Source organism: Tamandua tetradactyla, chromosome 8 (genome assembly GCF_023851605.1).
Source record: "Tamandua tetradactyla isolate mTamTet1 chromosome 8, mTamTet1.pri, whole genome shotgun sequence".
NCBI classification, from domain to species: Eukaryota; Metazoa; Chordata; class Mammalia; order Pilosa; family Myrmecophagidae; genus Tamandua; species Tamandua tetradactyla.
This window is the reverse complement of record NC_135334.1, coordinates 53,605,198-53,627,766: the sequence shown is the minus strand read 5'-3', so window position 1 is coordinate 53,627,766 and position 22,569 is coordinate 53,605,198. Positions and strand designations below refer to the sequence as shown.

The 22,569-nt window shown below is 37.6% G+C and overlaps 1 protein-coding gene and 1 pseudogene across 1 annotated transcript; one reads left to right on the top strand and one right to left on the bottom strand.

Moving 5' to 3' along the window:
• LOC143645098 (tripartite motif-containing protein 43-like) overlaps positions 1-22,569 on the top strand; it is a 292,475-nt pseudogene that overhangs the window by 67,089 nt on the left and 202,817 nt on the right.
• On the bottom strand, positions 1,986-7,368 carry LOC143644383 (tripartite motif-containing protein 43-like). Its single transcript, XM_077113312.1, has 6 exons — positions 6,952-7,368; positions 6,181-6,276; positions 4,787-5,017; positions 4,138-4,160; positions 3,515-3,612; positions 1,986-2,479 (listed from the first exon to the last, which is right to left on the bottom strand). The coding sequence occupies exons 1-6, from the start codon at positions 7,363-7,365 to the stop codon at positions 1,986-1,988; spliced, it is 1,356 nt and encodes a 451-aa protein (XP_076969427.1). The 5' UTR covers positions 7,366-7,368.

Genomic DNA, 22,569 nt, shown 5'->3' with positions numbered 1-22,569 from the left:
GATTAAATGCTTTCATTCTTATTCTGGGCTCACTGTGTTTCAAATCAAACTCATTACTTGTTGATATACCTATATTTGTAATATATTTTTTTTACTAGTGTCTGTTTTATGGTATTTTCCAATGTGGGGAAAAGGAGCTTCTTTTCTCTGTTGCATTGAGTGATTCAAGAAATATATGACTTTTTCTTCTGTGAAAAAGTTTACTATCCAAAAATTTTTACTCATTTTCTGAATTCTCCACTTTCTGTTGAGAGCTTACTCTCTCCTATTAAACTTGTTCTCTATTAGGAAATGTTCGGTCTACCCTATCGAATCATATTGTTTCCCACCATAGCTTGATTTTGAGGTGTAAGAAATGTATTGAGACTTAAGATCTTCAAATCAGCCTTATTCAGGGTTTCTCAAACTTTAGTCAAGATCTGAGTTACCTGGAAGAATTATTAAATGACAGAATATAGGCCCAATGATGTAAATTTTTTAATTAAGTGGTCTTGGGTGTGACCCCCAAATTTGTATATCTGTACTCAGCCCAGATGCTGCTGCTGAAATTTGAACCACACTTTGATATCCATTAGACTAAGTAATTTTTATTATATATTTCCTTCAGGATTGCCTCTTCCATTGGTATAACCTATATTTTGTCATGTTTAATGGTTATTCTTTTGAATATTCACTATTCTCAAGGATTAATTAGAAATCTTTGTAACTATGTGTCTCAGAACTAACATCCTTTCTTCCTTTCAGAAATGTAACTCGGTAAAGCTTCTGAATGTTATGCAGCACCACAGCAGAGGTTTGGAGCAGTGCACTGTGATCAAACTCTATTGCAAATAAAGCAGTTATCTCATTCATTTATTAATATGCTCATTTAAAACATATTTGTTAAGTGCTGAGTACGTCCTAGACATTGTGTTACATGCTGAGAATATAGCAGTGATTACAAAAGACACATCTTTTTTTTCTCTTGTAATTTATATTGACATAAAAGTAAAGGTCCAGCTTTATAAAAATAGTCCTGGGGTCAGAGCAGGTTTCCCTGTAGAGGATTTTTTTTTCCCCTGGGGTAAATTGATAAGTAGGATTTTCTTAGATCAAGATGAGGGAGAATGGTATTTTAGACAATAACCAGGTCTACATTGTAAGAACTCTGCATTCCTGTGTACCCAGAGCCCTGGTGACACTAGAGTCAGCCAAGCCCCATTCCAGATTTGGGAGTCTCACAGCTGAAAGAATCAGAAATGACAAGGCCAATAGGAATAAGTCATAAAGTTCATTACACACGGAGACAGTACATGTTAAAGAGGTTAATGTAGACGTGTTCAAGGCAGAGGCATGCCTGGAGCGGCAGTAGGTGAGCCTGGTACCCAGAGAAGTCTTTTCAGCGCTCTTCCATCTGGACCTTTGAACATCGGATGTCTCTTTGTTCCAGGAGGAGATAACTATCAGAAACTGTGGTCTGCTCTCAGGTACCCAAAACTTTTGGGGGATATTTAACAATCTTTATATCCCCATGCTTTCTGTCACTAACCAAGAGTCCCTTTCCTGCCCCTGATTTTACAAGCTTTTAGGGTTTTGAAGATTTCAGGGCTTTAGGGGAAATTTTTGTCCCAGGAAGTTTGTAGCCATGCATTAACCCTTTCAGAGCTGGATAAAATGCCAAGGACCACAGCCGTGATGCCCTATTCTATCCTGCCTCACCTGCCTAGACCATTAGTTGAAAGCACACATCCACAGATATATTCTCATAACTCCAACAGGTTCTCAAAGCAGATGAACAACCAAAGTATATATTCTAAGTAGTGGACTGTACATATTGAAGTGAATCACAACATCTTTCATTTTGTACTATCTTCATACTTAATAACAATAAAATTTTATTACATTAAAGTATAAGCTTAAAAGTATTATTGAATTATTTTAATAGACAAGGACTCCCCCAGATAAGGAGCTCCAGACATACAATGAGTTTCCTGGTTTAACCCTGATCATGCACCACTAGTGAAGAAGAAAGGCCGGAGAGGAAAATTGAAGGAGCCATGAGGGATGGTCCATATGAGGGAACTTGTGGCAACGTTAAAAAAACTCAGCCTTCCAGTGTTAAAGTCAAGGAACACACCAACACGGCCCAGAGGTTTCTGTATATACTGACACAGTACTGGAGCAGTGGTGAAGAAACTGTCATGGTTGTCCTCCTTCACACATACAAGAAGAAATTCTTCCTCAGATTCAATTAGAAGGTCATTCTTCCTTATCCAGGGATCCCTGCAGACTCCTAGAGCCCAGCTGCAAGAATCGTTCACATCCAGCTCCCAGTAATGTTCCCCAGACGTGAAGACCTGGGTCCCCCTTGAAGCAAAATTTTTATATCGTTGAGAATTGACAGTCACCTCCTGGTGACAACCTGTAGCAGTCAGTCTTCTCAGATCATTCAACAGCATGCTGTTGTGATTGCATATTTCATTACTGAAGGAAATTTCCACTGTAGAATAAAGAGATTATTGCAGTCACAATCAACTTTTAAATTCCTGTGAAATGAAAAGTTCTACCCAGATTTCCACTAAAAAAAACAAACAGACAAGCTGAAACCTCAATGGCAGTACTGGCTGGAAAGTAGCAGGTTCAAGGGCTACCCAAATACATAAATAAGAAACACATACCTAATCACAATGGAAAAAAGTTCTACAAATTTATATATAAATGGGAAAATTTTCAGGCCAATTTCTGGTTCATTACATTTCATGGCACATATGAAACTGAAGACATAAGTATGGGACCCAATCAAAAGCAGTACAATATTTTCACTCCCCTTTCTCAGGGACAACAAATATGCTTAGACCTAAATAAATGGTGATGACTTTGCCAGAGATATATGATATTCCATTAGGGCAAATTAATGCTTCAGAAAAAATCTGAATATGTCTTTATAAAAGTGGTTTCCTACTGAGAATTTTCATTTACACATCTTTCATCTCAGACCTAATCTTTCTCCTGATTTAGATCTATTCTGGAGCTCCATATACTGTCTCATCTACCACCAAATTGCTTTATTGTTCTTGCTCATAAATTCTTGTTTTGTGCATTTAGTTATTTTATGAATGTTCATGTATTTTTCTACTTACATCATTTAAAAGGCACATTTTTACAAATACAATCACTCAGAAACTTTGATGAAAAAATATTCATAAAGAAAGCACCACTAATCCTGTCACCATAATTAACTGCACTTAACTTAAAGTGGGAATGCCTTCTATCCTTCTCATTAAACAAATGAAATTGGATCTGCAACAGGTTCTAGATCTCAAGGAACCCTCTTTCTGAGTGGTTCTCATTGCAGAAGTGCGTTAATAGTGTCCTGAAACACATTTGTCTTTTATCCATTTTACATTTAGTATTTCTATATTATCATAGGACAAATAGGACTATAAATGCCTATTCATGGAATAGGTCTCCTCTGCTAAGTGAAAGGTTAATAGAGAAAGATTGGCCCATGGGGGAAACCGTTACTGACACTCACCTCGGTAGCGGCTGAGCCTGTCTATCAGTCCAGTGATGGGCCCTCCATTGAGCTCTGGCCTCACAGGCTGGGGCATGCACAGCTGCACTGACTCACTCCTGTAGGGGGAAGATACAGTTCATCTCTATGGTGCCAGAGGCTCCATTCACAGTGTAGAAGGAAAGACTGAAGCATTCAACCAGGTAATGTTCGGTCACAACCTTATTCTGATATTGTAGTGAAACTCCATAATCAAGGGTTGGATGTGAGCTTTTCTTAGTAACCTTTCTTACTTTTCTTCTCTGTCTGCATCTACCAGTTCTGTTTCTCAGAGGTCTCTCTTGCCTATGTACCTAATCCATCCACCTCAACATGTTTATGATTTTGAAATCCTGTAGCAAATTCTGCATTGAAACGTAAAACTCATGCCTCCATGAACCACAGGAAACAGACAAACAACAAACAGACAAGACTAACTCCTGAGAAAGGGGGACAAGAAATCACATTCAGTAAAATATACCCACATTCACACAAGATTTAATATCTCAATAAATCATGACTTCATTTTTCTATCTGTATAATATATAGGTTGATTTCTCAATAGCATTCACGGTGCCCCAGTTTACACTGAAAACCAAACTTACCTTGTCAATATGTCTCCCAAATTCTGTAAAGAGAAAAAGAAAAGCTTAAGAGTTCTTCACAAATCAGCTATTCTTCCTATTCAGTCATTAATTCCCCCTTTTTTCTCTAAGGGATAAGAATCTAAATTCTTGATGAACACAGAACCCAGTTGGTGAGTGAGGAAAGAGAAGGAAAAGGGCAGTCACTATGGAACCATCCAGGACTGTCTGCAAAGTGGCCTCACCCAGGGCTGGACGCAGAGGAAATGTGCTCCAACTAAGGGTAACTGAAACCGAGGATTTCTAGAGAGAAAACATTAGGAGGAGGTAAATTTTAGCTCTTCCCCATACTTCTCCATAATGTCAAAGTTCTGCTAAAATTGGTATGTCTGTTAGTTAGTTATTCCTTTCTGGGTTTTAGAGAAGTGACATCAAGAGAGTTTTTAAAAGAAATGCTCCCTGGGAGATCCTCTCTATTCCATAAAAGCTTTGTTATTCGTAGTTAATATAGGAGTTCCTCTTTACTTCTTTTAATCCCATGTAGGAATTAGTCCTCACCATAGACAATGGATATAAGGAAATGAATTTTTGGAACCAAATGAATAAGGGAGGTCAAAGATGTGGACTTGAGTTCATAGAAATGATTTTGGGGCGTGTCCTTGGTTTTCACCTGGAGCATCTCCACATCCGGTTTATGGCACATTTTCATCAGCTCTTCATACATTTCCCGTAGATGTTTCCACTTTTGAATCATTGTGGCTTCATTTTCCTTGAGTTTCTGTAAAATCTTCTTGCCTTCCTTGCTCAGTCTCTCTACTTGTTGTTTTTCTTCCTCATGGAGATACGGATTCATCTGCCTGTATGCCAATTTCATCATCATACTCCTTAGAGTCACATAATCCTGCAGAGAAATGGATATCAAATATTACATGACCAGGCTGCCATTAATATCCTCCACCTAAACTTCATTCATTGTAACAATCAGCTATATACACCCTAAATTCATGTCCTCCACTTCTCAGAAACTATAAATTCACCCCTTTCCCATCTTTATTTATTTCCATTCTTTATTAACTGGAAGACCCAAACCTATCCTTCTCTCAAACCATTTTCATGCATTTCATAAATTCCTGTGAAAAGAAAAGACTTTCAGAGTTATATCTTTAATATAAATTCTGTCACATCTGAAATACTACATGCAAACATTTGAAATTTATGATTTCTAGTAAATTTTACATCATATTGTGGTATCTTATTAATAATTTATTCTCTGGTTTTTAACCCAGAATGGAAGCTATAACATAAGATATTCTGAAATTTTTTAACCACGGCTTCAAATAATTTTTATCCTTGTAAACCTTTCTCTGCCTCCAATGCCCCTCTTACTATCTAAGCACAGCCTCCCTTGTTGTTCTGCCAGTTTAAGGATGTGACTCCTCATTCCATTGCATACCTCCTCCTAACAATTATAAACTCAGTATCTCTCCACCTCCCCAGTCTTTCTCATGCTTCTTTTCCTCACCATCGTGACATGTTCAAATCTCTCTTACTTGAACCAATGTCATTCTTTAGGTACTCATAGTTTCTCTACCTGTCAGTTTTTACCATCACTGTCACACTTCTTAAATTGCTGTTCATACTTTCTTTTATGTCCTGTTGGATTCAATGTACTAAGCATTATATGAAACACCCAGTCTTCCAATTATATGCTCTTTAATTTATATAATCCCATACAGAAATCTCTCCTGGAAATATCCATGCATTTTTAACATCCACTTGTCCTTGAGAACTCAAATTTTTTTGAACCTGAGAAACTTGCTATCCTCCTGAACCATAGCTGCTGACCTTCTCCAAATCCCTTTATGTATCTCTATTAGTTACTGTTAAATTAGGGTCTAGAAATCTTAAATAAGCCATGCTACCCTGTGTTGAAAAAGCAGATTCTTTTTCTCATTGATAAACATATTCCAGAATCTCATGACACATGATTTCAGCTCAAATTATTAGTTGATAAATTTCCACCATATATGTCTCAAGATGATTCTGAGAGAGTCTCATACTTACATTCCATATGCTGATTATATGGCTTTCTTCATTTAGATTTCTCTTATTTTCTTGGATCTTTTCCCATAAAGAACTCATTTGCCTTAAGAGCTTCTCCTGGAAAAGAGCTATGAATTAGGCACAAGAAGAGCAAATAATATAGATTTCAAAGCTTCAGTGATGAATAGAAGAAAGAGATGTTAGGTAAATGTACTGTGGGGAAAGTGGAACAATCATAGTGTTTCTGTGGTTAGTGCTCAGTAATCATCAGTTATGAGAGATCTCATACAGTAATATCACAAAATGTACTGTGATCATTTGCCTAGGGAAACTCATAAGGATTTTACATAATGTGGTTAATTTCTGATAAGCATCTTGCCTCAGCATTTGGATCTATTGATGCTATTTCCCTATGCTTTCCAGTCTCCTACTATCCTTTTTGCCTAGAATTATTAAATATGTTTCAATTACAGAGGTCTCTTAGGTCTCCTAGGTTTGATAGCCAGAGATTGTTTCTGGACTTTCCAATGACCTTTCCAATGACCTGCACATTTTATTGCATAATCAGAAAATTAATACTTATTAATTGCCATCCCACTGGAATAAAGCTTCCCAAAATCATTTTATTTATTTATTTTATTTTAATCACAATCTTATCTTTTATGCCTAAAGCAGTACCAACTTCATCTTGGGTATTTAGGCAGGATTAATCTTCATCATGATCCTCATTTTCCCAGTAATCTTTGCAGTAGTATCCCTAGCTTTCAGAGTGCTCTCAGAGGCATCACTTACCCGGTAGTCCTCAGCCGCCCCTTCTATGGAAGAGTGTTTGTGAGTCTCGTGCTCCTGAGACTTAGAGCACGACCAACAGAGCAGGTTCTTGTCCTCTTCACAGAAGATCATCTTGGTCTCCTTGTGTGTCCCACACAGATGCTCCTCTGAGCTCAGGAATTGGCAGAGACTTGCTCGTCTGACATAGGACACCATATTCTTCAGGAGAATACTGGTTTTGAAGTGTGTCTGCTGAGAGCTTTCTTCCCTACATGTGGGACATTTGGCAGGTGCTTCCGCTTCTTCCCAGGAAAGATAGAGACAGGGCCTGCAAAAGCTGTGCCCACAGCCTATGGTGACCGGGTCTACAAGGTAGTTCAGGCAGATGAGGCAGGTGAGTTCTTGCTGGAAGGCCTGTGGGATGTCTGAGTCCATTTTCCTGAGGGAAGAAGTTTAGATGAAGTTACTTTTGTGCCATGAAGAGATATAGACTGAGCCAAAATTTTGCTCAGATTCTGACTGAATACCCTTGTGACTTGAGCAGAATAAGATTTATTTTGCATATGACACAAATGAAAAATGGAGGCACAAAGAGAGCTCTCACCTTCTGTGGAAAGCTTTGTGAGTTTTTTTTTTTTTCCCAGTCAACACACATCTACTTTGCCAACCCCTTTTCTCCTGCAGAAAAGAAATTGAGTTTTGGGGCTGTATGACTTTTGTCTAAATTGCTTCAGTTTCAGGGAGTTGACCCAATCTAAAGCCTCAGAACATTAGTTATATCAATCTGAAAATCAACCATAATATTATATTTTCCATTACTTTCATTATTTCGTTAAATTGTCACAATAATCCTATCATGATGACTCCTCCAAAAATATGAGTGTTGGAACCAGAACTCATACATTTGACTAAAATTAGCAAGATATCGCTGTAGTAGATTTTCCAGGATAAACCAGACACAAATATTCATTGTCTAAGCAATTTTGGAAATTCAATCAACAACGATTTTCTGGTATGTTTACTCTTCCAGGGAATGTCTATCAATTTGAGGATGTAACAGTTGATACAAAAACATCCTTAGAAGAGGAATAATAAGTATTAAAAAAACAATAAATGCAGAAATGTGCAGTATGCTAATCTGTACATCTTCTGTCCCTCATCCAAGATTCATTAAATGTCCTCTTTGCAACTGATTGACAAAAATTCATAAAATGTATATCCAAGGCAGTCAGAAAACCACATTTTTTCCTATTGTGTCTTTTATCTCAAACAGAACCAACCATCCAAAAACAACTTTGGAATACACATAAGCATTAATAGAAGTTGAATCAGGCTTTGTCCTCTTATCATTGTCTCTATACACCTGCATATAAACAGAACAAAAATTAAAGAGAAGAAGAACAAAATTTTCCACGTCCTTTAAAACTATTTTCAAGCACCCTTTCACATTGTGAAAAGATATAATTGTCATATAGTAATAACAATCAGCATCAGAAACCAAATCATGCTTTTAAGACAAGTGGGTTCTGATTTCTACTCATGCAAATAAAGATGGCACTCTCATTTCTGATATGTTTTGTATGGTCACTTTTTTCAAGCCCAATCATTTCCTGACTTCCTTAAACCTTGTCAGAAAAAAATGATGCTTCTGAAAAGGATATATTGCCCATAGTCATAAATGATATTCCAAAACCTTTCAATGCATTTTCTACTTACACATTGTATTATCTACTTACACACTGTAGAATATACTCTCACTTATATATACATGTTTGCACAACTTAGAGTAACACTTGCTGTGTTAGAGTAGAATCTACCACATTTAAACGTAGAGAATAAAATACTCCTAACCCATTTTAGAACTATACCCAGTGTAAAATTACAAGATATCTGGCAACTAAAATCTATATGAAACAAGTAATAAGTAAAATGATAGAACAAGATCATATTAATGATCATTAATCTTACTGATTCCAAAACCAAATAACAAGATAAGGTGGCAAAATAACTTGAATTCATAAATAGGTGAAAGGGTTGGGATTGTTTTTATAAATAGGCAAACAGATTAATTTCTTAGAATTAACCTCAGTTTGCTGATGGTTAAATTAACTTGAAGATTTTTACAGTTTGTTCTGGTTTGGGCTTTCCAAAGAAGAGCTTTAGAACTGCTCTCCTGTAAGTTTTGTACTCACCTAAGGAGTATGCAATCGTTTCACTAGTTCTTGCCTGTGAAGTACCACTATGGACTTCAGTTGACAAATCAGCTTCTCACAAGGTGTAGGAGTAGCTTTCAGAAGTTCCCACAGCTGCTGACTCCAAGTGTACTCTGTGTGTTCTGGAGAAGGTTGAGTTCGGCTCCTCTGGTGTCCTTTTATTGAATCCCTGAAGACCACACCCATTTCTTTCAAGTGCTTCCTTCATTTCATGGTCTTCAGATAGTTTTTTTTTTTTTTTCCCAATAGGCAGGAACTGGGAATTGAACCCCGGTCTCCGACATGGCAGGTGAGATCTGCCACTGAGACACAAAAGAAAGAATGAGTTCAACATCTTTGCTAATCCCCATTAGCTGCTAGAAACATCACCTCATCCAGAGCTACTCACTTTTCAACAAATGAATTTCCAAATCCCAACATTGTACCTAAATATTCTTTGACCAAAGGACTTTCAGTTTTATCGTTAAAAGTTAGAAAAGAAAATGTCATCATTTATTGTCTTTAGAAAATTTCTTGTAAAATTTAGAAATATTTTGCCTAAGGTTAACTTTAATTTAATTACATGCTATCAAAATGGACATGTATTTCATTTATTAATTTCTCCTTATATTTTACTGTAAACATTTAATTTACCAGTTTTTTTACTTTGACCCACTTCAGAGTGGAGATTTTTCCCACCCTCACACTCACATTAAGCCTCCCAGCAAGAGTAGGGCACAGGGTTTCTGCTGGCACTTCCCAGCCAGGTTAAGGGGGTACAGGAGAAAAAGGCTGTGAAGCCCCAGCTCAGGGAACCCCTGGATCAGTGCACTGGAAGAGAGCTGTGCTCAGGTCATTTGGAACTTATTTCTACTGGAGAAGGTGATGGTGGTGTGGTTATGTCCCCTAACCCATTTAGTCCACTGCTTATGGGGTGAGGAGAGATGCCACCATGATCCTTGAGTAATTCCCTGTCCTAATTACACTTGACCTCAGATGTCCTTCATGTGATCTGGGAAAGTCAAACTGGATTCTGGAGATGCAACTCAGACCTCCCTACAAGCACTTAGACCATGTCCTGTGTGTATGCAGAGACCCTTCAGTCCAGGGACAGTCTGAGCTGCAGGAGAGGTGGAGTGAGGTTCTGAGGAGTAAGTGGAACTGACTGTAGGAGAAAAGGGAAGGAGGGAGCCACAGTTTCCAGATGCCTCCTTTTTGCTTGTGAGAAATTGAATTCAGTATCAAAGAGGCCCCCATTCTTTGCCCGATTCATCTGAGGTCTTGGAGTTTCTCTGGATTAAGTCTTCCAGGTATAGATCAAGAGTACAGTCCAGATTTGGGGCAGAGGGCAGGGACTTAGCAGGTATGGAGTCTCTGTGGGTTGGGCTCTAGCTGGGTGGGTATTGGCTACATTGGATGGGCGTGGGGCATAGTGGGGAATACCTTTAGAGCCTGTAAATCCCAGAAATCTGACCCTTTAGCTCTAATGTATGGAGCCTAATTGGGAAGGGGTGGGTCAAGGGCATTCTGAAGGGCAGTTAAGAGGGAGACTATTTGAAGGGAGGCACTTTTTCTATTGCGGTCACTGGACAGAACATCATCTCTTCTTAGCTTCATAATAAGCAAAGGCTGTACAGGGAGGGTGAAAGTGTTGTCCTGGACCCCTTCCAGACAAGCCCAGCCCATCCCCACAGGCACAACGCTGCATGGTTTCCTGCCTCCAAGGTCTCTCCCAAATACCCTGATGAAATCAGTTATTACTTAGGCTTTTTGCCTTGTTTTGTTTTGTTTTAATACCTCCAAGGTGTTTTTCATTCTACCTATTTCTTAACCAACTTTCCAAGCACTATCCTTTTCTAAGAAAAGCACTGAAATATGTATTTATTGATACAATATCCTGTTATTTGACACTATCAATATTCTCCAAGGATGGTGAAATTAAAGTGATTTCATTTTCTCTTGCTTTTCTGTATTTTACAAAATATCAGTGTATAAAATGTTATGCTTTTGTAAGCAAAAAAAATTTACAAACACATTTATGTATGTGCCATCAATTTGGAGGAAAAGTGATGGCTGAACCTCATATTGTTCAAAGTCCTTTGGACAAATTTCTACTCTTGCATGGAATTATAAAGTCTACTAACTTCATAGGAAAAATCTACACAAAAAAATTTTTTAAAAAAGTGTTTCTGTGAGGCCTTCCAAAGTGAGGTGAAAAGTTGCTTTCCTTTGAATTCTTTGCTTGTATCTACTGCCAGCAAGGAGCTGAAAATAAGGTGGGGCAGTTTGATAACCATGTTCTTATCAGACCCTGATCAAAAATCAATTCCAATTAACCTGGGAATTTGACACCCTGAAACCCAGCTCTGATGAAAGCTCTGGGAAAACAAGGAGTGGGGTGTGAGGGGAGGAAGGAATAAGAATGGACAGTATCAGAATAATCGGGTTTATAAATTTGTTTTCTCACCACCAGCTTTTGCTTTTCAACAAGAACCCCGAGGTCCTAGTTTGATGGGCCTCAGATTAAGAAGGTTCCGCCCTCAGTCCCACCCTCTCAAGAGCAGTCGCAGTGAAGTCGGCATTCCCCCCACCCAGGCAGGTGGAGAAAAGGGTGCCCCCTCTGCAGCCTAGGAAAACTCCCTTTTCACTCCCTTCTGGGAACCTTTCACATTAATATCCAAGCTGACTCTACCCACATAATTTCCCCTGTGGCAGACACTGGCCTCTCTGGAGTCCAGGTATCATTCTCTGGATGCTTTAGTTTGGGCATTTTTATGGCCTTTAAACTGTAAACTTGTGACTTAATAATTCGCCTTTAGAAAAACCAATCCATTTTTGGTATATTACATTCCAGCAGCTTTAGCAAACTAAAACAGGAAGTAAAAACTTTTCATACCGATAATATTAGATACTACACTGAACAAAAAGAAAAAAGAATTGCATTTACTCAAGACATTAAGCACTTCTATTAAGAGATGTGGGAAAAAGAGCGGTACACAAAACAAGAACATGTAGACTGAAACAGCCTTTCGTAAAGGCAGAAGATATGAGTCAACTTTATAGACCAATTCATCTTCAGTTGAGTAACATGACTTTTATAAATTATTCTATTCAGGAGCCCTGTGGTCCATTCAATGTGACTAACCGTGTATCGTCCAAAAGCAACCTCAGGTTAATCTAAGAATCAAAATCAATGGTGATCAATATGTTGGGACCCAACTCACCTCCATCTGAAAGAGGAGAAGAAGGATATTGCGAATGTTGCTTGCAGAGAGATGAAGACTTCAAAACAATAAATGTGACATTATATATAGGTGGTTGATATTTCTAAAACTATACTATTTCTAAAATTATGCTACTTGCTATTTCCATTTCAGCTAATTTTTATTGTGATTTACAGTTTGATAATTATAAGTAGTAATACTTTTTATAGAAATATCTTAAATTTTGAAAACTCAAAAGAGGGAATATGTATACTGAAAAATCATTTTTATTCATTTACTCATCGAATATATATTGAGCACCTATTACGTAGCAGTCACTGCTCTGGGTGAGCAGCCCTGAAGGAAAGAAACCAGCTCTCTGTCCTTCTCAAGATTATCCTCTATGGGGTGAAGTGAAGTGAGAAGGAAGACAGACAACCACAGGATGAAAACATAATAAAGTATATATAAAGAACATTAGATATGCTATGGAAGAAGTATATATGGAGAACATTAGATATGCCATAAAAAAACATAAAGCAGGAATGGGGTATGTTGCTATTTTAGACTAGACAAGGGTTAACTATTTGAGAGTGGGGACCTGAATGAAGGGAGGTAATGGGACATGTGGCTTCCTGGGGGAGCAGCATTCCAGGCAGAGGGAACAGCGAGCACAGAAGTCCTAAGTTAAAGTGATTGATGGAATCTAAAAACAGATGAGGGTGGCCTGTTCTAGTAGCAGTGATGAGACAAGGTCAGATTGTGGATATAACATAAGGTGGAGCTAAGAGGGTTTGTTGGTGGGATTGATGTAGGGAATGGCAGAAGATGATGAGCGGGGGGTACAACTAATATCTGGGGCCTGAGCAATTCAAAAATGGGTTTGTAATTTACTCATGGGAAGAGAATAGCAAATGGAGCAAATTCTCTGAGGGTGTAGAAAGAGAAATACTATATGGGAAGGTATATGAGATCAGGAGAAAACTTTGAAGATGGGAAGAGTTAGTCTGTAAGCTGTTGGAAAGGGCCCGGTCCAGGCCGGCTGGGGTGAATCCCGACTCCCTGTCTGTGGGATCTTGGACAGTGTTTGGCACGTAGTACGTGGTTAATAAATATTAGCTGCTATTTTTATTATTATTTGAATTATCAGTTTTTTAAATAATAGAGATTTATTTCAGTGTTTACTTTGGTTTTGGTGGAATATGGTGGGAAGATTAAGGAGTAAGAATACTAGTTTAAAATACCTAATTCATTAACTCTCTTCAGACTCTTCATTGAAGTTTCTTTTTTTATGCCTTTGGGTCAGTATTTTCTGTGTTTTATTTGTATAATAAAGAAAAATAAATACAGTTAGCAGTTAAATATTGTTTTAATCAGTATCTAAATATCTCAGAAATATTTCTCCCTCCCAGAAATCACTTTGCAAACTGAGAATATATATCTGTCATTAAGATTGATATTTTAAAATAGATTTTAGTTTTTCATTAATATGTATAGTCTTAGTCAGAATCAATAAAATATTCTTTTGTTGAAAAAAAGTGCATTTTAATATTTAAGTGGAAGGTGCCAGTTGGAAGCAGGAGCCTCCGACTTCCACCACAGATGACCCCCCAGACCCCCCCAACTGGTGGTCAGGGGGATGGTGGTGCTGGGAAGCACAGCTGCCCTGTGGCCTCCAGGGCTGCACAAACCTTCGGGAGGACGAGGCCCTGTGGCTTCCCCAGGGTGGCAGAATGTGACATGAGGGTGGTGCCTGGCCTCCAAGGACAGTGACAACAGGGCAGTACACATTTGCCACAATTCTGCCTCAGGGCGAAGGTGGTGAAAGTACCACCGCAGAGCCCAGCTGCAGCCAGAGGCTCCCCTGGAAGGGGCAGCGTTGACTACAGAGGTTCCAGGCAGGGCCAGGGGTGGGATGGCACAGGCAGGATGGAAACATGTTCTGGCAGAAGTTTTGAGGCAGCAGCTAGTGCTGCTGGAGAGTTTGCTGTGGACCTGAGTTCCATCCTGAACCAGCCGAGTGTCCTTGACTTCCTCCTCCTGTGTAGGGGGCCAAGTGAGGGGCAGGCCCTGGGGCTCTTCTTGCTCCCTGAATGCCAGGGTTTAGGTAGTGGTGCTGGTGGGGTTGTCTCGTTTGTGAGCTGCCAGGATGTGCTATACCAGAAACAGTCAGCTTTTCAAAAAGGGAATTTATTAAGTTGCATGCTTATAGTTCTAAGGCTATGGAAATGTCCAAATTAAAGCAAGACCATAGAAATGTCCAATCTAAGGTATCCCTGGAAAGACACCTCCATTCAAGAACATTGGTGAAGCTCATGGTTTTTCTCTCAATGGAAAGGCACATGGCTAACAAGACAACATTTGCCAGCTTTCTCTCCAGGTTTCTTGTTTCAGGAAGCTCCCCTGGGGGCATTTTCCTTCTTCATCTCCAAAGGTCTCTGGCTGCATGGGTTCTGTAGTTCTCAAGTTCTGAAGCTTTTTACAAAATACTTCCTCTTTTAAAGGATTCCAGTAAATCAATCAAGACCCACTTGGAATGGGTAGAGTCACATCTCCCTCTAATCAAAGGTTAATACCCACAATTGAGAGTGTCACATCTCCATGGAGATAATCTAACCAAGCTTCCGAACTGCAGTGCTGAATAGGGATTAAGAGAAAAGGCTGCCTCAATAAGATGGAATCAGGATAAAAACATGGCTTTTCTGGGGCACATAATCCTTTCAAACTGGCACAGAGGTTATGGGGTGGGGCAGTTAGAGATCCCAGACACTCCCGTAGCATAGAGGGATCACAGTGAGCCATCGTGCCTTCCTAACAGTTGCTAGACTTCTGCGAAAGACAATCAGCTTCTCTCCTTCACTCACAAGTTTTTGTCATGTGTGACAACCGACTATACCTTTATTTCCTCAATATTTAAAAAAAAAATTCTTACATTTTTATGAAAATATACTTATCTTTAAAAGACAATTTCATGTAATCACACAAATAAAAAATGCACTTGCCTTTTACAAAAGAAATTGAAAACCTTACAGAATTTTAAATAAATGAAATACTCATGTCAAAGAAAAAAAATATGACCCCTTACAAAAACACATTAAAAAAAATAAGTTTCTCAAAGAGAAGAATGGTCAGTAAAAACACGTTTCCACATATTTTAAAAAGGCATAACTATACATATTTTTAAAAACATCTTTCAAATATAAGACAGTGTTAAAAAAAACATAACTTCTATCTCCTTTTTGTGAATCTTATTTTGTATTTTTTAAAAAATGTATGCCCACCCAATCAAGCCATCTAAGGTACTTGCCTTCTCATTAGCAATCTATAAACAAGTAATTAACTTTTAAAGTACTAAAAGTACTAGTAGAAATAAGAAAATCAGCAAAAAAAATCATTTTTATTTACATTAAAGATTATTTTAACAACTATCTAAAAAACAAACAGAGGGCGACCTCTGCTAATGCTTGAAAGATGCAATATAAAGAAAAGATTTGCTCTTCCACATGAAACAAACTAAAAAACAGACAAAACATATGAAAGAACAGATTACAAGAGACTGAATATCAAGTACTGAACGGCGAGGTGATACCCAAGATTCAGAAGCTTATTGCCTTAGGGGTTGCCAGGCTTCAGCCCAGGAATGGGGGCCCCAGGTCTACTCTGGCTAATTCCTTGAGTTGAGGAAAACAAGTTGAGAGTCAGAGGAAACCAAGACATCAGAATTGGCAGGACAGAGCAAGTGGAAGTGGAGAGCTGCCCAGAGACCAGAATAGGGACCTCCTGAGTATGCAGCTGAGTCTGATTAGTGCATGTGAGGAAGCTACTTGAGGATGGGAAAGAAACACACCAAATAGTTACAGGTGTCTGTCCCTGGCACTAACACAGGGCAGTGACTAGTGCCTGTCTCATCAGCCAGACTGCATCCTTCACACAGCACTGGGTAGAGGGCACAGAAAGGGCGTGTCGCAAGAATGTGGAATAATTGCCCTTTGAGTTTTGTACAAGCCCTGGATAACAAAAGAAGATCCAAAAGGATCAAACTGTCACCAAATAACAATGTTCCTAAGTAGCACTCGAGTATTAAGAGAAAAAAAACAACAACCTGCAAACACACACAAAAGTAAAATTCACTATGTCTGGAATCCATTAAAAAATTACCAATCATGCAAAAAAGCAGAAAAATAATATCCATGAGGAAGAGAAACAATGAAAATTGAACCAAAAACTGACACAGATGTTGAAACTAGCAAACAAAGACATTAAACATGTAAAATAACTTCACTGCATTTATTCAGAAAGATAAGTAGAGTCTTGGATGATATAAAAGCACCTAAATTGAAATTGTAGAGATGAAATCTAAAATGTGTGAAATGAAAACTCTTTTGGATGAATTAATGACAGATTAGCTATTGGAGAAGATTAGATTAGCACTCTTGAAGATATAACATTAGATGTTATGAAACACACAGAGAAAAGAGAACTTTTAAAAATGATTCAAGTATCTGTGAGTTGTAGGACTTCAACAGTCTAATATAGACAATTGGAATCTCCCAAACTAAGAACAAGATGGTAAGGACAGAAAAACATTTGAAGTAGAAGTGATAAAAGTTTTCTATAATGGATAAGAATGATAAACTCACAGATCCAAGAAGCTCAATAAATTCCAAAACAGGAAACATGAAGAAAACTAGACCAAGGTACATCATAATCAATTGTTCTATATCACTGAAAAGGAGAAAAGCAACCTGGAACAAAAAGACATGTTTTATTCAGAGGAAAAGGATTAAAAAGTCAACATATTTCTTGTCAGAATCAATGGAAGTGAGAAGAGAGAAAGAAAAAAATTATCAAACTAAAATTCTGTACCCAAGAACAATCTTTGAAAAACAGAGGAAAATACGTATTTTTTCCAATATACAAAAGCTGAAAAATTCATCTCCTGCAGCCCAACACAAAAAAATGAAGAGCTTTAGAAATTGTACTTACATAGTAAAATAATGATTTTTTGTTATCATATAAAACTCTTTCAATTGTATATTTAAACAAAGATCATAACGTAGTGAAGGATTTTTATAATATATGTAAATGTAAAATTTATGATGAAAATAGCACAAAGGTTGGGAGGAGAGAAATGGAACTATACTATTGTAAGTTTCTTATAATATATGTATATATATTATATATGGTATAATATCACCGGTAGGTAGAGTATAATTTAAAGATGTATGTCATAAACCCTTAAAAATCAATAAAATAAGAAAAAAAAGGAGTTCTAAATAATCAGTCAGCAAAGACTAAATAGAATCATAAACAATATTAAATTATTATATAAAAAGCACAAACAGTGATGAAAGAAAAGTTGTGAAAACCAAATGCATAGCAAGATATACACTTGATACTAACCATATCAATAATTACATGTAACATGAATGGTGGAAACACCCCAATTAAAGGCAAACTTTCAGACTGAATAAGAAAGCAAGATACAATTATTTACTGTCTACAACAAATACACTTTAAATGTAAGTCTCAAATGGGTGAAAAGTGAAAAGATGGAAAATAAAATAACGTTTCTAACATGAACTTTTGGTACCCTGGTCACTGTGCCCAAGAGACAGTCAGAAAGAGACAACTATCATCACCTCCAGGGCAGGGGGCTCAATGCATGGAGGATAGCAAGGAACATAAGAATGCCTGCCACCTAGAAAAGCAGTTCAAGGCTCCCAACCCAGTCCACGGTTTGTAAGTGTCACGTGTGTCAGCAAAAGCACAACTCATAGACACAGGATAGAAAAATGTTTACTCACATAGAGGAAGGACCCAGCAAGGTTAGCTTCAACAGTGACCTTTAGTCCTCCATGGCCAATGGATTCCGATCTGCAGCTGATATGGGGGGATGTCTACAGATATTTCTTGTGTAGAAGTACACCACTCCCTTCCAGCCAGGGCAGATACCAGCAGGCATGAGCCAGATGCCATAAAATGACATACTTTAGCCAAACTGCCTCCGGAGCAAAAGTTTACAAATGCTTAGGGCAAAAGGGGTCATAATTTCCCCCCTCTGCTAGGGGATGTGTATTACTTCAAGTCATCCCCAAGAAGGGAGTCAATCTGCATTCATCAACCCATCATAGGAGCCAGCCTAACACAGGGCAGACAGAGGGCTTATACGTAGGTCACAGGGAAAGGTGGCAGGCTGTGCTTGGAAGGTCCCCTACCACATTAATACTATCCTAAGGAAAGCTAGAGTAGAATAGTAGTAGATAAAGTAGATTTCAGAGCAAAGAATATTATCTGGGATAAAGAAGGTTATTTCATACTGACAAAGGGATAAATTTATCAAGAGGACATAACAATCCTAAACATTTATGTACCTAATCTCCGAGCTTCAAAATATGTACAGCTAATATTGATAGGAGTATGCAATGAGATGTCGAACAATCCACAATTCTGGTCAAACATTTCAATGCCCATCTCAGTAATCAATAGATCAATTACAGAAAATCAGTGAGAATACAGAAGAATGGACATCACTATCAATCACCTTGACCTAATGGATGTTAGAAGAACTTTCCTTCCAACAGCAGTGGATAACTATAAAAAAAAGAAGTTAAAAGCTGGAGGACTAAGACAACCTACTCTTAAGACTTGTTATAAAGCTATAATAATCAAAACAGTGTGGTATTTGTATAAAGATAGACAGATAAATAGTACTGAGTAAACAGTTCAGAAATAGACCCACATATATATGGGCAACTGCATTTTGAGAGTTCAGGGCAGAAAGGGTAAACTTTTCAATAAGTAGTACTAGAATACCTGGACATGTAAATGAGCTTCAATGTACAGCACATAGTGTATATGAAAAGTAACTTGAAATGGATTACAAACCAGCATTTCAAAGCTAAACTCATTAAACTTCTAGAAGAAAACTTTGCAGTATTAGATTAAGCAAAATTTTTTTTTTGATATGTGAAGTAAATTGGCAAGGGCCTGGAGGCAATTTGTTCGTACATGTCTAAAGCAAAAGCTAACTTACCTGTATATGACTAATGTAAAAATAACTTATCTTTACGTGTTTAAAATAACTCACAAATGCTGTGGTGGCTTGAAGCTGTTTTGTGCCCCAGAAAAGACCATGTTATTTTTAATCCATTCCTCTGTGTGCAAACCTGTTATAGGTGGGACCAGTTTGGTTACTTCAATTGAGATGTGACCCACCCCATTCCAGGTGGCTTGCAATATTTTTACTGGACTCCTTTATTAGAGGATGAAACATATACTGAAGTAGAGAGATGAAGCCAAGGGAAGTTCACATACTCTGGAGGATGTGAGAAAGGAAGCCATAGAAGCAAGAAGCTGGAAGCAATGAAATTTGGAAGATAAGAGCTAGCAGACACTGGCCATGTGACTTCTTATGTGACAGAGGTGTCCCAGATGCTGACAGTGTTTCTTCAGAGAAAGCATCACCCTGTTGAAGCCTTAATTTGGACATTTTCATGGACTTAGCATTGTAACATGTAAGGTAATAAATCCCCATTGTTAAAAGCCAGTCTACTTTTGGTATATTGCATTTTGACAGCTTTAGCAAATCAAGCCAGATTGTGGTACTGAGAAGTGGACTACTCAATTTGCAAATGTCAAAAATGTTGGAATGACTTTATGAATGTATAAGGAGGAAGATTCTGGAAAAATTGTGTCACTTGATGGAAAAGACCTAGAATGCTTTGAAGAGATTGAACACTGAAGGAACTTCCAATGAATATGTAGACAGAAATGAGAAATATGTCATCACAAACTGGAGGAAAGGGGATGCTTTTAAAGTGGCAGAAAATTTGGCATAATTGAGTCCTGTTATCGAATGGAAGGCAGAGTTTGAAAGTGACAAACTTGGATATTTAGCTGAAGAAGTTTCCAATTTAAATGTGGAAAATGAAGCCTGCTTCTCCCTGCACCATATAGTAAAATGTAAGAATAAAGGGATAAGGTGAGAACTGAAGTTTGGAGTGCAAAGATACCAGAATTTGATGGCTTGGTAAATTCTGCACTTCCAGAAAGCAAGTCCCCAGAGAATAGTTTCCCACATGAGGATTTAATAGAACATAGAATCAGACAGCCATTCCAGTGCAAGTTAGGATTGCAGATGGAGTTATCTAGAAAGGATTTGTGGAAAATCCTGTCCAATTGTTGGGACCTCTGTTTGCTGCATGTAAAACGGACGAGTTTTTTAAGATCTGAATGGAACCATTGTCAGGCTCGACCAGAAGGTGGAGTAAAGAGACAAATTGAAGGAAAAATGATTTCAAAGGCAGAACCATGTGTATTAGTCAGCGTTCTCTAGCGAAACAGAATCAACAAAATATCTGTAAATATAAGATTTATAAAAGTGTCTCATGTAACCATGGGGATGCAAGAGTCCAATATCTGCAGGGCAGGCCATGAGCTGGTAGTCAGATGAAGGTCCTTCATGTAGTCCTCAGGAGAGGCTGCCGGTCTAAGAAGAGAGAGAATTTAAAGCTCTCTCCTTTAAAGCCTTCAGTTGATTGGATTAAAAGTTACTGATTGTGGAAGACACCCCTTGGCCAACTGCAGGGGTAATCAGCCCTGAATGCAATCAATGTGCTGATGATTTAATAAACCAGACTTCTGGGTTATTGGCCAGCCAGGAAATGTCCTTGCAGTAATGTCTAGACCAGTGCTTGCTTGACCTGACACCTGGGCAGTCACCACCTGCCCAAGTTGACACGTAAACCCAACCACAACAGTCCACCCCTTGTCAACTTGGCAGCTGTTCCCATCACCCTAAACCATACTTTAACTCTAAATAGAACACAATAACAAACATATTTTTCACCTAACAATACTCAACTGTCTTGAATACAACTGGAAATGGACTAAATGTCTCCAGAATAGGTGCAAGTCCTTGGGTAATGTGTACTCTTAAACTTGATATTTTCTTTTTCACTCTAGCTAAAGGTTTTTTCAATTTTATTGATAGAATCATTTCAAAGAACCAAGCTTTGGTTTCATCAGTTCTATTTTTTTCTCTATTTCCACAAATTTCCCTATCATCACTGTCTTTCTTGAATCCCATAAGTTTTTATATGCTTTATTTTCATTCATCTGAAGATATTTCCTAATTTCTCTTGTGATTTCTTTTTTGACCCATTGCTTATTTGATTTTCAATTTTTAATTCTCTCTCTTATTGAATTCTACCTTCATTCCATTGTAGGAGAAGACACATTGCAGGACTTTTTTTTTTAATTTATTAAGACTTCTTTTGAGACCAAAGTCATATGATCTATCCTGAAAAGTGATCCATGTACACTAGCAAATAATGTGTATTTTGTTGCTGTTAAGTGAAGTATTCTATATATGTCTGACAGGTCTAGTTGGTTTTGAGTATCATTCCAGTATTCTATGTCCTTATTGATCTTCTGTTTAGATATTCTACCCATTAGTGAAAGTGGTATTTGAAGTGTTTTGTTTCTCAATTCAAATCTGTCAATATTTGTTTCATTTACTTTAGGGAGCTGCCATTGTGCCTATGTTTATAAAGTTTATAAATTTTATTTCTTTTTGTTGAATTGACCCTTTTGTTAGTATATCATGACATTCTTTGTGTCTCCTTACAGTTTTTGGCCCAAAGTCTATTATACCACCTTTTTATTTTCAACCTACTTGTGTCTTTGAATTTAAGATGAGTGTCTTGTAAACATCATATAAATAGATCATGCTTTTTTATCCCTTCTGCCAATATCTACTTTTTTATTGGAAATTTTAATCCACCTGTATTTAACTTACCCCATTTACATTAAAATTAATTTATGCAGGACTCTTTTCTTCTATTTTGCTATTTAGGCTTTGTAAGTCTTACACCTTTTTTGTCCCTCAATTCTTCCATTAATGCTTACCTTCATATATTTTTTTGTAATGTACCATTTTGAGTCCATTCTCATTTCTGGTATATATATATTCAGATTTTTTTGAGGTTACCATGTAACTTAATATAACATTCTAAATCTGTAACAATCACATTTGAGTTTTATACCAACATTTGTTCAATATTAGACACATTCATTTTTCCTATACCCCTATCCTCCACCTTTTTTTTGTAGTTTTTAAAAGTTATATCTTTATACATTGTATGCCTCAAACCATAGATTTTTTACTTGTTATCCATTTACATTTTATAAACTGTAAGAAGTAAAAGGTGGCGTTACATACCAATAATTACATTACACTA